General features: G+C 54.6%; 1 protein-coding gene across 2 annotated transcripts in view; it reads left to right on the top strand.

The window, feature by feature from the left end:
* The window catches only part of RASGEF1C (RasGEF domain family member 1C), a 116,332-nt gene that overhangs the window by 61,493 nt on the left and 39,670 nt on the right, over positions 1–15,169 (top strand). Inside the window, exons 2-4 of one of the 2 annotated variants that reach the window (XM_033180257.1) lie at positions 10,718–10,900; positions 11,064–11,185; positions 12,246–12,383. In XM_033180257.1, the coding sequence (XP_033036148.1) occupies positions 10,718–10,900; positions 11,064–11,185; positions 12,246–12,383 (443 nt within the window). The remainder of the gene's footprint in view (positions 1–10,717; positions 10,901–11,063; positions 11,186–12,245; positions 12,384–15,169) is intronic. The other variant, XM_033180258.1, reaches the window with a different exon arrangement.

Below are 15,169 nucleotides of genomic sequence, written 5' to 3'. Positions count from 1 at the left end.
CAAACTTTTCCTAAAAATTAAAGAGGCAGAAACACTTCCTAACTCATATTATGAGGACAACATTACCTTGATACCAAAGCCAGACAGAAGCACTACAAGAAAAGTAAACTACAGACCAATATCCCTTATGATGCGAAACTCCTCAACAAAATATTAGCAAACCAAGTTTGGCAGCATATTAAAAAAATTATACACCACAACCAAAGGAGGTTTATTCCTGGAATGCAAAGATGGTTCAACATAGGAAAATCAATCAATGTAATACAATAGATTAACAGAATGAAGGAAAAAACACATGATCATTTCAACTGATGAAGAAAAAGCATTAAACAAAAGTCAATGCCCTTTCATGATAAAAAAAAAAAATACTCCAAAAACTGGAATAGAAGGAAACTACCTCAGCATAATAAAAGCCACATATGAAAAACACATAGCTGGCCAAACACAGTGGCTCATGCCTGTAATCCCAACACTTCGGGAGGCCAAGGTGGATGGATCACTTGAGCTCAGGAGTTGGAAACCAGCCTGGGAAACATGGTGAAACTGTGTTAAAAATACAAAAATACAAAATAACAAAATGAGCCGGGTGTCGTGGCATGCACCTGTAGTCCCAGCTATTCAGGAGGCTGAGACAGGAGAAACATTTGAACCTGGGAGACAGAGGTTGCAGTGAGTCGAGATTGTGCCACTGCACTCCAACCTGGGCGACAGAGCCAGACTCCATCTCAAAAAAACCTTGGGGGGCCAGGTGCGGTGGCTCAAGCCTGCAATCCCAGCACTTTGGGAGGCCGAGACGGGTGGATCACGAGGTCAGAAGATCGAGACCATCCTGGCTAACACGGTGAAACCCCGTCTCTACTAAAAAATACAAAAAAAACTAGCCAGGCGAGGTGGCGGGCGCCTGTAGTCCCAGCTACTCAGGAGACTGAGGCAGGAGAATGGCGTGAACCCGGGAGGCAGAGCTTGCAGTGAGCTGAGATCCGGCCACTGCACTCCAGCCTGGGCGACAGAGCCAGACTCCATCTGAAAAAAACACTGGGGGAAAGCTTCGTGATATTGGATTGGGCAGTGACTTTTTGGATATGACACCAAAGACACAGGCAATGAAAGACAAAAACACACCAATGGGACTTCATCAAAATGGAAGACGTTTGTGCCTCAAAGGACAGGGTCAACAAAGTCAAAAGATAACCTACCGAATGGGAGAGAAGATGTTTACAAATCACATAGCTAATGAGGGACTGATAGCCATAATATCTAACAAACTCCTAAAACTCAAAAGCAAACAAATCCCAAACAACCCAATTCAAAAATGGGTACAAGAGGAGTCTCGGGGCCAGCTGCCTCATGCCTCTGCAGAGGTCCCAGCAGCAGCCATGCTCGAAGCATGAGCTCCAGTTCTGTGGGGCTTCTCCTCTGATCTTCTGGGTCTTGAAATGCCTCAGTTTCTCTTTTGTTCCTTAAATCTCAGAGGTGGGGTAATGACATCCTGTCACGGAACCAATTCTATGACTTAAATTTTCTTTGCTTGAAAAAAGTGGGGAAAAGTCTTGAACAGGCATTTTTCTAAAGAATATATACAAATGGCAAATGAAAAGATGCTCAAGATCACTGATACTTCGGGAAATGCAAATCCAAACCACAGTGAGATCCCACTTCCCACCCGTTAGGATGGCCATTATCAAAAAAGCAGAAAACAACAAGTGTTGTCAAGGATGTGGGGAAACTGGAACCCTTTACATTGCTGGTGGTGATTTTAAATGGTGCAGCAGGCTGGGCACAGTGGCTCGCACATGTAATTCCAGTACTTTGGGAGGCCGAGGCGGGCAGATCACCTAAGGTCAGGAGTTTAAGACCAGCCTGGCCAACATGGTGAAACCCCATCTCTACTAAAACAAAAATTAGCCGGGCGCAGCAGTGGCACATGCCTGTAATCCCAGCTTCTCGAGAGGCTGAGGCAGGAGAATCGCTTGAATCCGGGAGGCGGAGGTTGCAGTGAGCCGAGATTGTGCCGCTGCACTCCAGCCTGGGTGACAGAGTGCGGCCCTGTCTCGAAACAAAAATAAAAATAAAAATAAATAAATAAATAAATAAAATGGTGCAGCTGCTGTGGAAAACCGTATGGTAAAGGGGGAAACAGCCCACTGCCCACTGACAGATGAGTAGATGAGCAAAATGTGGTATATGCATGCAATGGAACAGTATTCAGCCTTAAAAAGGAAGGAAATTCTGACACTTGCTACAACAGAGATGCATCTTGACAAAGATGAATGAAATACGCCAGTCACTGAAGGACAAATAGTTTATGATTCCACTTATATAAGGTACCCAGAATAGTAAAAAATACATAGAATGTATAACTGTGGTCACCAGGGGCTGGGGGAGGAGAGGAGGAGAGATTGGGGAGTTTGTGTTTAACGGGTACAGGGTTTCAATTGGGATGATGAAAGACTTCTGTGGATGGATGGTGGTGATGCTTGGGCAACAGTGTGAATGTACTTAATGCCACTGAACTTTACATGGTAAATTTATGTTAAGTATATTTTTTTAACTTTTTTTATTTTTGCTAGAGACAGGGTCTCTCTCTGTCACCCAGGCTGGGGTGCAGTGGTGCCATCACAGCTCACTGCAGCCTCGAATTCCTGGGCTCAAGTGATCCTCCCATCTCAGCCTCCCAAGTAGCTCGGACTACAGGTGTGCAACATTACATCAACCTAATTTTTAAAAAATTTTCTAGAGATGAAGGTCTCCCTGTGTTGCCCAGGCTGGTCTCAAACTCTTGAGAATGTGCAAATGTGTACAATTCTGCACCATATTAAAGCAAAGAGCAGAAAGGCTCTGATCTGATCACCACAGCCTTTGAGGCTAAAGCAGTGGGTCATTTCCAGCAGCTGTTGGGACATGGTTTCAGCTGCAGGACTGGATGGGCAGGTAGAGGGCTGCCACAGCTGCAGCCAGCACGGAAGCCGTGGGGAGCCGTGGCAGTGCAGTTGGCAAGTCTTTTTGGCACACAGCCTTGGCTAGAAGCAGTTGCTGCCTGTGTTGTGGTCCGGCGCTGGCAGGTGGCGAGCTCCCCGTGGGGAGTGCTGGCCTCGAGGGTCCTTTCTCCACAGCAGCAGGCACTGTGTGAGGTGCTTCGTGCACCGGGCTGCTCCCGCTTCTCAGGGCTCACAGGTGTCCTCCTGAGACACACGCGTGGTCCTCACAAGGGCCTTCGGGAGCCTACTTTACCTTTGTCCCTTCTGCCACACCTGGCCCGGGCAGAACATCTCTCCAGCCCCCAAGACACGCTCTGACCAGCCACCTGCTTTTCTTCTGCAAGTTCGATGGATTTCCATTTTGCAGATTTTTATTGCCAGCCACCCACACTGAGGGATGAGGGGACCCAGCAGGAACAGGATTTGTAAATTGGCCACTTTGGCACTACAGATGCCATTTCTAACTGTGCTTTAACTCACTGTGTGGCCCCAACAGTGGCTTTTTTAAAAAATAGAATTGCCAGGCACGGTGGCTCAAGCCTGTAATCCCAGCACTCTGGGAGGCTGAGACGGGCGGATCACGAGGTCAGGAGATCGAGACCATCCTGGCTAACATGGTGAAACCCCCTCTCTACTAAAAAATACAAAAAACTAGCCGAGTGAGGTGGCAGGCGCCTGTAGTCCCAGCTACTCGGGAGGCTGAGACAGAATGGCGTAAACCCGGGAGGCGGAGCTTGCAGTGAGCTGAGATCCGGCCACCGCACTCCAGCCCGGGCGACAGAGCGAGACTCCGTCTCAAAAAAAAAAAACAAAAAAAAACAAAAAATAGAATTAATTGCCACCCTTACAATCATTATATGAAACATATGTCAGGAGTCCTGGATGGCTTTTACACCGGGAAGGTCTGAGCACGTCAGCTCCCGAAGCACAGCAGAGCTTGTGGTTTTTCATTGGCACAGCCAGCCCACCTTCTGCCAGCCCCACACGGAAGAGGAACAGCAGGGCCCTTGGGCATGTTTTCACCTGGACCTGGCTGGGGGCAGGTGACTGTTACCTTCTTCTAGCACCCACTAGAATAGCAGGGGAATGCACACCTATCTCCAGGGCTGGCCTTCCTTAACGCACCACATCGTGCCCCTGCTCCCGCACACATTTCCCGTCTCCCAGAGAGGGGCTGGGCTGGGCTGGGGCCACGCTGTCCCAGAAACTTTGCCAGTGCCAGCGGCCTAGAGCAGGGTGGGCCCTGAGCCTGCCAGCAAGGCCTCCAGATGGAAGGATGCCCAACTGGGCATTGGCGGGCATCAGAGAGCCCCCCTGCAGGGTGACACATGGGGTCCTGTCCCATGGCTGCCTGTCTCTCAGCAGACCTGACCCCACACAGTCCTCGCCTGCTGTCTCTTGAACTGCAGGAGCCTCAGGACCTCCAGGTGCAAGGCCTGGAGACACACACAAAGAGAGATGCCTGAGGGGCTGGGGGCCGGGCAGTGTGACAGAAGCCATGGAGAGGGAAACCGAGGCAGAAGCTCATACCTCGGCCACTTGGGGCTGTGTGCCAGAGCCAGGCATTTCCTCTCAGTGCCCTTGCCACACCAGGGGCAGGTGCCCCCAACCTCACCATTCCGGGCCTGGAATCAGTTCAGGTGTTCCCAGAGCCTTCTTCTGATGAGTGAACTTCAACTTGGATGAATGACTGTAAAACAACGGGGTGTGGGGAGGGCACAGCAGCGACTCATTTCTCAGGGCCCCACTGCAGTCTTCATCCATATAAATGTCACTTCCACCATCCACACCTTTCTCTCCTGTTGTTTTCCCTTCCTTGTGCCCCACCGTTTTCTGTGTTATGACTGCGTGTTCAGAACCATCACTGCAGTGGCCACAGCCACTCCACCAGTGGGTCTGCAATCACCTCCTCGTCCGTGCTCCCTTTGTTCGCCATCACCGCTGCTTGTGAGTGTTCGCTGCTGGGATTTAATGCTGAAGCAAGGGCCTTTCTTTCCACAGCTTGTCCCCTTTATTTTCTCAGGATACATTTCCAAGGCTTTGATTAGGATGAAAGGACACTATAGAACATAAGGCTCTTGGCACACTGAGCCAAATCTTGGTACAATTAAAGAGACCATGACAACACATACCGCTCCTCTCCTCAGTGGTGTATAAGGAGCTGCCTTGCACGCCTGCCAGCACTGGGCATTTCATTCAGTCTCATTCATTTCATGGGGAGGAAGCAGAACCCCACGGGAGCCACACCGTGCATATGTCTAGTTCATGCACACCAAGCCCCACGTCCCGATGCGGCAGACACAGGGAGAAATGGAAAAGCTCTCTCTACAGGGCACGGGCAGAGCGTTCCCCATCCGTGCTGAGCCCGTCATGCTGAGAGCCCATCTATGCAGCCGCCAAGACTCCCAGCCCCTTTGTCACGTGCATCATTCAGGCCATGTGCACAAAACACAGATGGGAGATTTAAGACTTAACAGTGATTTCAAGACTTTTGAGAGATATCGTAACAATAAACAATTATCCCATCATCACTGCCTTTTTTAAAAAGTGTGACACGAGGTCAGGAGATCGAGACCATCCCAGCCAACATGGTGAAACCCCATCTCTACTAAAAATACAAAAATTAGCCGGGCGTGGTGGTGTGCACCTGTAATCCCAGCTACTTGGGAGGCTGAGGCAGGAGAATCCCTTGAACCTGGGAGGTGGAGTTTGCAGTGAGCTGAGATGGTGCCACTGCACTCCAGCGTGGGTGACAGAGCGAGACTCTGTCTCAAAAAAAAAAAAAAGTATAATAAAATACACATAGCATAAATGTATCATTTTAACCCCCGTCTCCCAGGCTGGAGTGCAGTGGTGCGACCTCAGCCCACTGCAGTCTCCACCTCCCAGGTTCAAGGGATACTCCTGCCTCAGCCTTCCAAGTAGCTGGGATTACAGGCGCTTGCCACCGTGCCCGGCTAATTTTTTGTATTTTTAGTAGAGATGGGGTTTCACCATGTTAGCCAGGATGGTCTCAATCTCCTGACCTCGTGATCTGCCCGCCTCAGCCTCCCAAAGTGCTGGGATTACAGGCATAAGCCACTGTACTCGGCCCATTTTAACCCTTTTTAAGTGTACAGTTCAGTGGCATTAAGGACCTTCATATCGTGGTGGAACCGTCACCTCCATCCCTCTCCAGAAATCTTCTCATCTTCCCAGAGTGAGACTCTGTTCTCATGTCCCGCAGCCCAGCCCCTGGCACTCACCCTTCCACTGTCTGCCTCTGCGAATGTGATGACTCCAGGTACCCCCACAAGTGGAGTCACTCAGTGTTTGTCTTTCTGCATCAGGCTTATTTCACTTAGCATGATGTCCTCAAGGTTCATCCATGTTGCTGCAGACTCAGGATCTCCTTCCTCTCTAAGGCTGACTCCTGTCCCACTGTGTGGAGAGGCCACATTTTCTCCACCCATTCGTCACTGATGGATGCTTGGGCTGCTTCCTCATTGGTTTTTAAAAATTATTTGTGGACATCCAAACAATGGAAAATTGTGAGGCGATTTTTATAAAAATGAATGAGGCAGCCCTGCCCTGCCATGGAAAGGTCCTCAAAATGCATTGTTGGTGAAAAATCCCAGTGAGGGGGAGTATGGACAGTATGCTACCTTTTTGTGTAATACAGACAGAAAAGGGTGATATGTATTTACATTTCCTTGTCTTTGCATAAAGAACCTATAGAAAGACAAGAAACTAATAAAAGCAGTCACTTGTGGGTGGAGCAAAGGACCCTCATGACATGGCTATTTTTGTACACAAGGGACACGATGTTCTGATCACTCTGCACACTCCCTGACCCCAACTCAGTCACTCCCCACGACCCTTCCAGGAGCCACTGCCTGGCTCCTGACACCTAAGCATATGCTCCCACGATCACAGCACGTTGCCCCCAGCTCCACCGAGTCTCTGCACACGCTGATCAGTCCGTCTGGCATGTCTCTCTGCAGACTCCTTCCTGCCCTCATCCCTCAGTGCAGCCGTCCTCGCCCAGCCCATTCCAGGCAGGCTGGAGCTCCTGCTGGAGGGAGGAGGAGCTGGCTGTCCCTGGGGGATGGAGGAGCAGCAGCGTCCTCGGTGTCCCCAGCTGTCCTCATGCAGAGGCCAGAGGTGGGCACCTGGCCTGTCTGCACCAGCATGCCTGCAGGGAGAGGTGGGAGGGGTGGGAGAGGTGGGAGAGGTGGGAGGGGTGGGAGGGGTGGGGGCCCCCCGGAGTGGCAGCAGCGCTGACCTCATCTCATCTTCTCTCTTTTTTTTTTTTCTCTTTTTTTATGAGAGGGAGTCTCGCTCTGTCGCCCAGGCTGGAGTGCAGTGGTGCCATCTCTGCTCACTGCAAGCTCCGCCCTCCCGCGTTTATGCCATTGTCCTGCCTCAGCCTCCCGAGTAGCTGGGACTACAGGTGCCGGCCACCTCACCCGGCTAGTTTTTTGTATTTTTAGTAGAGACGGGGTTTCACCATGTTAGCCAGGATGGTCTCGATCTCCTGACCTCACGATCCACCTGCCTCGGCCTCCCAAAGTGCTGGGATTACAGGCGTGAGCCACCGCCCCTGCCCATACCTCACCTTCTCTTAGGGGGTCTCCTAGGACATCCACCACAGTGAGCATAGAGAGCAGTCACCCTGTTTCCCTCACAGCACCCCTCCAGTGGGGCAGTCTCTGCATAGCTCTGCCTCCCCTGCCAGCTCCCTGAGCTCAGGCTTTGTCCCCATTGCCTGGAACAGAGCCAGGAGTCACTCCATGCATACACGCATGAATGGATGACCCTTGGCAACAGCAGGAAAAAATTGAAGTCTGCGGCACAAGGATAAGCCCATTCACTGATTCCCGGACCTGGACCCAGCTGGTGACACGATGGGTGATTGGAGGTCAGAGGGCTGCTGGCAGCCCAGACCCTCTCCGGGCATCCCTGGGGGTCACAATAGTTTGGCAACCACCACCACCCCTGGCTCCAGAGCAGAGCTGGATCTGAACACTTCTCCCACTTCCCATGTGCCCAGTACCTGGTTCCAGGCCAGGCCCCAGGTCCCCTGGGAGCCTCCTGGCTGTCTCTTTAAAGTGGCAGCCTCCTGGCCTCCTTCAGAAAGGCCCCTGCGTCGTACCTCCCACCATCCTGCAGAGGCTTCCAGAGCCACCTCCACCCTTGCCACTGGCTTGTCAAGAAAATTGGGCTGGGATCTGGGGCAGGCCCAACACTGCAGGGTGAACAGGTGCCAGGTGTCCAGCAGGAGACAGCAGACCTCCCAGGCTCACAGGTTTTCTGTCTTGTGGAATCAGGCTGAGCTGCCGCACCCTGGGCAGGAGGCAGAGCAGTGTGTACCCTGCAGCTGGCCCATCCTGCAGCTAGCCTCCTCCCACTGAGCAGGTGCAGCCTCCTGCATGCCTACATGCACAGCCGCCTCCCCCTGGGAGAGACAGGAGGTGGTTTTATGAAATTTTACAGTTTTATTGGCTGAAAATTGAACACTTACAGCATTGTCAGGGAGACGAAAATAAGCTGTGTCTGTCACCATGGCCAGGATTGTCTGGGCTGCTGTCCACACCAATGCCTGAGCCCTTCCCATGCTGTAACCCAGTCCCAGCACCTCCCACACCCACACGGCCACGGGATAGCCCTCTGAGGGGCTCCTCTGACCCCCAGTGTCAGCTCTGGCCCCCCATGTCCCTCTGTCTCTACTCCCAGGACAGGGTCACTCAGTGCTGGAAAGGAGAAACAGGCCAGGGTCAGGGTTTGCCATCGGGGCAGCAGGGACAGCGTTAGCAGGGGAGTCTCAGAGTCCTAAGAAGTAGAAGACCCTGCAGTGAGCTGGCAGGACTCCACGATCAAGAATGTAGGGGTGGCCGGGGCGCGGTGGCTCACGCCTGTCATCTCAGCACTTTGGGAGACCAAGGCAGGTGGATCACGAGGTCAGGGGATTGGACCATCCTGGCTAACACGGTGAAATCCTGTCTCTACTAAAAATATAAAAAAATTAGGCCGGGCGCGGTGGCTCAAGCCTGTAATCCCAGCACTTTGGGAGGCCGAGGCGGGTGGATCACGAGGTCAGGAGATCGAGACCCTCCTGGCTAACACGGTGAAACCCCATCTCTACTAAAAATACAAAAAACTAGCCGGGCGCGGTGGCGGGCGCCTGTAGTCCCAGCTGCTCGGAGGCTGAGGCGGGAGAATGGCGGGAACCCGGGAGGCGGAGCTTGCAGTGAGCCGAGATCGCGCCACTGCACTCCAGCCTGGGCGACACAGCGAGACTCCGCTCTCAAAAAAAAAAAAAAATTAGCCGGGCGTGGTGGTGGGCGCCTGTAGTACCAGCTACTCAGGAGGCTGAGGCAGGATGGCGTGAACCCGGGAGGCAGAGCTTGCAGTGAGAGGAGACGGCACCACTGCACTCCAGCCTGGGTGACAGCGAGACTCTGTCTCAAAAAAAAAAAAAAGAATGTAAGGGCTGGTTAAACAGTGACAGGTTTATCCAAGACACATCACTGTGAGGGCTCCTGGGCTTTCAAGGAAGACTGGCCTAGAGGGATAAGTGGAAGTGCTTCTGAGAGTAAGCATGGGCTACCTGCACGTGTGTATGGACACCTGCTGCTGCTAGGCCCGTCACTCAGAGCGGGGTCACAGAGGATGTGCTCTGGCCTCTGCCTGGAGGTTTGGGTAGAGAAGAGACTGTAACGGCTGCAGCTGGCCTTTCTCTGTGCCAGGTGCTGACAGCAGCACCCCAGGCACCCAAGAAGGCTGACAAGGAGAATCTGCTGATGCCCACCAGAGGTCAGGTGCAGCCTTGGTGGGAAGCAGGGAAGCCTCCACTGAGGAGGAGGCATTTCAGCTACAACTAGAGGGATGGGAGAGTGAAGATGGTGGGAGAACCTTCCTGCAGGAGGGAACGGCATGTCCAGTGGTTCATAGTTGGAGAAGGCACTTGGAGAAGAGTACATGGCTGGTGCCAAGAGCAATGGGGTGTGATAAGCAGTGAGAATGGACAGGTCAGCTAGTCCCAATCACAAAGAGCCTGGAATGCCAGGTTAAGGAGGACAGCAGTTTTGACTGTACCTGAGAGAACCCCAACTTAAACAGGCACATATGATGGAGAAGTCCACAGAGCAGCTTCAGACACAGCGGGATTCGAGGTCCCCGACACTGTGCTCAGGAATGTGCCCACTTTCCTGGCCCCTCATGGTGCCACAATGGCCCCAATAGTGTCAGGCCACCAGCTCAAGGACTCCAGGGGGAAAGAAAGCCTCCAAGTGCCACAAAAGTTCTGGGATTGCAGGTGAGCCCCCCTAGTTTGGACGGGGCCAATCCCTGAACCAATCTTTGTGGCCAGAAGCATGGGGATTAGGCTGATTATCCAGGGTTGTGAAAAACAACCTTCGCTGAGGGGTCGGGGGGAGGCAGAATCTAGAAGAGGCCTGCCCCTGAGTGGGAACCCCAGAGTAGAAAAGAGATGGGTCCTGCAGGAGAGCTGAGAGGCTGTGAGACGAAGGAGAATGGAGGCTCTGCTGTTAGGAAGGGGGTCCCTGGCAGCACTCCCAGGAAGTGACCACTGGACTCAAGCTGGCACGAAGTGGCTGTGGGGGGAGCCTGCCCAGCCAGGAGCCCCAGGACCAGCAGCTCCCACTCAGGTGCACCCCCCAACTCAGGTGCACCCCCACTCAGGTGCACCCAACTCAGGTGTGCCCCACTCAGGTCCCCACTGCTCCTTGCCATTGCAGGCAGGCATGCCACAGACGCTGAGTGCCTCCGACATGGTCACCCCAGGCAGCCTCAGCCCACCCACCACCGAGCCCACAGATGGCGAACAGGCCAGGCAGCCCCTCCTGGATGGAGCTCCATCCTCAGCCTCCCTGGAAACACTGATCCAGCACCTGGTGCCCACAGCCGACTACTACCCGGAGGTGGGTGACCTACCCAGCGGGCAGGAGAGTGGGCTCTCCTCCACCAGGCACGGGAGGCAACAGGGTTGGGAGTGGCCTTGGGCCAGGGTACAGGGCCAGCGGGGAAGCATGCTCCTCCCGGTGTCCTCCTTAGCCTGTGCCCTCTTTCTCGTTTGTCCCCCAGAAAGCCTACATCTTCACCTTCCTGCTGAGCTCTCGCCTCTTCATCGAGCCCCGGGAGCTGCTGGCCCGGGTCTGCCACCTGTGCATCGAGCAGCAGCAGCTGGACCAGCCGGTGCTGACAAGGTGAGGTGGAGGGCAGGCCGGGGGTCTCAGAGTGTACCAGCACTCCCCTGCCATGCCCTCAAGGCATCAGCCTCTCGGGGAGGCAATGATTGTCCCCATTTTCCTGACAAGGTGGCTATAGGGTGTTTCCACCTTGTCTGAGGCCCAGAGCTAGAAGGAGCAGAACAGGCCCTTTAACCTCCGTGTAGTTTTCCAGTGCCCTACGGGAGCCCTTGAGCTTACATTAAGCCCAGGCCTGAGTATCCGGAGTCCGGTCAGTAGGACCCATCTGTGGCCGGGGGTCGCCTGCTGCCTCTGCTGGGCTTCCTTCCGCCAGCACATCCGCTCCCCGTCCCCAGTCCTGGCCAGACCCTGCGGGCTGCCGCTATTACACACACGTCGGTAGGGCTCTACAGCTAGTGCGAGAAACCCAACTTCGACCCGCCTGAACCAAAAGAACTTAGCTGGCTCCTGTACCTGCCCTATCTCAGGGACCGCTTGCTTGGGCCTCAAACTACAGCATTGCACCGTGGCCTGTCTCCCTCCCACCCTCTGCTGCCTTTTCCCTGGGCTTGCCTCCCTCAGACTGGCGGGTGCGGTGCCTGGTTGCCTCCACCGCACCAGGCTCACCTACCACCCTTTCCAGTCACGTGGAAGCCTCAATCCCTTTTCTCTACCGGTCCAGTGAGCCTCCTTATTGGCCTATCCTCGGTCACGTGGCCGCCTGTGAGCCAATCACTGCGCATGATAGAGTATGCACTGCTCTGATTGGTCAGCACAGACTTGGACCCACCCCTGGGGTAGGATCTGCTGCTCCCGAGAACGGGCCCCTCCCCGCGGCACGAAGATTCCCCCGGGGGGATGGAGACTTTGCAGAAAGGCCGCAGCAAGAGATGGCCCCACCCAGAAATGTGTGCGTCCTGCTCCGCTGCCTGCAGACGCAGGGCAGGATCGCACCACCCCCACAGAGAGAGCCCGAGGCCCTGCCTGCCCGGGCGGCCACACCCGCAAGGACGCGCAGTGAGGCTCACGTGCCCGCCCAGCGCCCCTCACGAGCACGGTGCCCCTCGCTTACCTGCAGGCCCGGGTCCGGAAGTTCGGCCCCAAACTGCTGCAGCTGTTGGCCGAGTGGACCGAGACCTTCCCGAGGGACTTCCAGGAGGAGTCGACTATCGGGCACCTTAAGGACGTGGTGGGCCGCATCGCCCCCTGTGACGAGGTGGGCAGCCGGGCGGGGTTCGCGTCACCCTGGGCTCTTCCCGTCCAGGCCTGCGCCTGTTCCGGGCCCGCACCCCAGGGCCCTCATCTCCCCACCCTGCACACCACGGCCCCTCTAAATCCAGCCCCTTTCTGGCCCATCAAGGAATCAGGCACTGCCGAGCTGGGAGGGAACGTGGAGTCTGGTGACCTCTCCCTGACTGCTCTCACCAATGGCATCAGATGGCGGGTGAGAGAAGACCCATTCATGGGCTCTTGGGGCGAGGTGGCCAGGCTGTTGGCCTCTGACCTACTAGGGGGGCTGGCAGAGTCCTGTCCTGGGCCTTGGTCATGGAGACCTCCCTGCTCCTGCCCTTGCCCCACTTCCCGTGTAAGAAGGGCTGGGCTGGTGGTCAGTGCTGCTAGGCAGGGACCTGCAAATCAGGGCCAGGGAAAAGTGTCTACAGGATGAACAAAAAAAAAAAACTGTAGCAGGGAAAATGACCACACCTGTCCAAGCAGATTCTCCTGGGATCCTCTCTGCCCCTAGGGGTAAGCTGCAAACCTTCAGGGCAGGGGCAGAGGAGGGGACAAGACCTCACCCCTGCAGTTAAACCACACCAGATAAACACAGCCCTTGCCCTCAGGAACCCCAGTGGTTTAGGAGGCCTTGGGTGTGCTGGGCATGAGGTGCTGCTGTGGCCAACACCCGCTTTGCCCTCCCAGCTGTGTTCCTCTGAGGAGCACACTGAAGGGTATCCAAGCCTCACTTCCCTAATGGGTGAAAGAAGGACAAAAATCTTCACCTTCCAGGATTATGGAGCTAGACATCTCCTGGTGTGTTTAGAAGGGGTAAGTTTATCAGCATCCCCAAATGCCACTGTGGGCAGCACTGCTGTAGCATTGCCTGGGAGGGGAAATGTGGGCAGGGGCTCATGCTGGTTGTCCTGGAACATGGCAAGCTGGTAGTTAGTGACATGCTGCAGAGTGGGTCTGGACATGGCAGAAGAGCTGCGTGTGAGACAAGGGAAAACTGCCAAGACAGGCTGGGCAACAGGAAGCCAAACGCCCACGGCAGACACAACTCAGGCTCTGAGGGAGGCACTGCCTGGGGTCACTTCACGCAGCAGGCAAGTGACTCAGAACTGAGCAGGCAAATTCTGAGGCTCAGTGAGATGAGAGTGGTTTCCTCTTCCTCCTCCCGGCACTTCTCCCCTCCTCTGTTCTCCTCCTCACCCCCTCCTCTTCCTCCTCTGCATCCCCTAATCCATCTGGAGATTGTGACATTTGACTTAGGATGCAGCACAAAACAGGGCCAGGGAGCAGTTGATGATTGGATGGGTGGGGGATGGGGACAGTGGAAACAGGGAATGGGGTGCTGGCTGACTGACTGGGAGGACATTTGGCTACTTTTATAGATGAATGTGGGAGAGAGTAGGTGACTGGGTAATTGGATAGGCAGGTGGATGCATGGGGTAAGTGGATGTGTATAGATTAATGGAAAGAAGAGAGGGAGAAATGTAGGAACGGGAACGGTGGACGGGTCGGTGGGTGGATGGGTGAATAGATGGAGGGGAAGGTGGATGGGTGGGTGGGTGGATGGGTGAATAGATGGAGAGGAAGGTAGGGGTGGGTGGGTGGATGGGTGGATGATGGAGGGGAAAGTAGATTGGTGGTGGATGGGTGAATAGTGGAGGGGAAGTATAGGGTGGGTGCGTGGGGTGGATGGGTGGTTGAAAGTTGAAAGATGGAGGAGGGATGGTGGGTGGGTGGGTGGTTGAATAAAGGGAGGGAAGGTGATGGGTGGGTGGGTGGATGGGTTTAGATGGAAGGGAAGGTAATGGGTGGGTGGGTGGATTTTTGAATAGATGGAGGGGAAGGTGGATGGGTGGGTGGGTGGATGTTTGAATAGATGGAGGGGAAGGTGGATGAGTGGGTGGGTGGATGGGTGAATAGATGGAAAGGAAGGTAGGTGTGTGGGTGGGTGGATGGGTGGATAGATGGAGGGGAAAGTAGATGGTGGGTGGATGGGTGAATAGGTGGAGGGGAAGGTAGATGGGTGGGTGCGTGGTTGGGTGGATGGGTGGTTGAACAGTGAATAGATGGAGGGGAAGGTGGATGGGTGGGTGGGTGGGTGGTTGAATAAATGGGAGGGAAGGTGGATGGGTGGTGGGTGGATGGGTGAATAGATGGAGGGGAAGGTGGATGGGTGGGTGGGTGGATGGGGAATAGATGGAGGGGAAGGTGGATGGGTGGGTGGGTGGGTGGGTGATAGATGGAAGGAAGGTAGATGGGTGGGTGGGTGGATGTTTGAATAGATGGAGGGGAAGGTGGATGGGTGGGTGGGTGGGTGGATGTTTGAATAGATAGAGTGGAGGGGAAGGTAGATGGGTGGGTGGGTGGATGTTTGAATAGATGGAGGGGAAGGTGGATGGATGGGTGGGTGGATGTTTGAATAGATGGAGGGGAAGGTGGATGGATGGGTGGGTGGATGTTTGAATAGATGGAGGGGAAGGTGGATGGATGGGTGGGTGGATGTTTGAATAGATGGAGGGGAAGGTGGATGGGTGGGTGGGTGGATGGGTGAATAGATGGAGGGGAAGGTGGATGGGTGGGTGGGTGGATGGGTGAATAGACGGAGGGGAAGGTAGATGGGTGGGTGGGTGGGTGGTGAATAGATGGAAGGGAAGGTAGATGGGTGGTGGTGGATGTTTGAATAGATGGAGGGGAAGGTGGATGGGTGGGTGGGTGGATGTTTGAATAGATGGAGGGGAAGGTAGATGGGTGGGTGGGTGGGTGGATGGGTGA

Source organism: Trachypithecus francoisi, unplaced genomic scaffold (genome assembly GCF_009764315.1).
Source record: "Trachypithecus francoisi isolate TF-2019V2 unplaced genomic scaffold, Tfra_2.0 Lachesis_group2, whole genome shotgun sequence".
Taxonomy (NCBI): domain Eukaryota; kingdom Metazoa; phylum Chordata; class Mammalia; order Primates; family Cercopithecidae; genus Trachypithecus; species Trachypithecus francoisi.
This window is presented reverse-complemented; position numbering and strand designations above follow the sequence as displayed.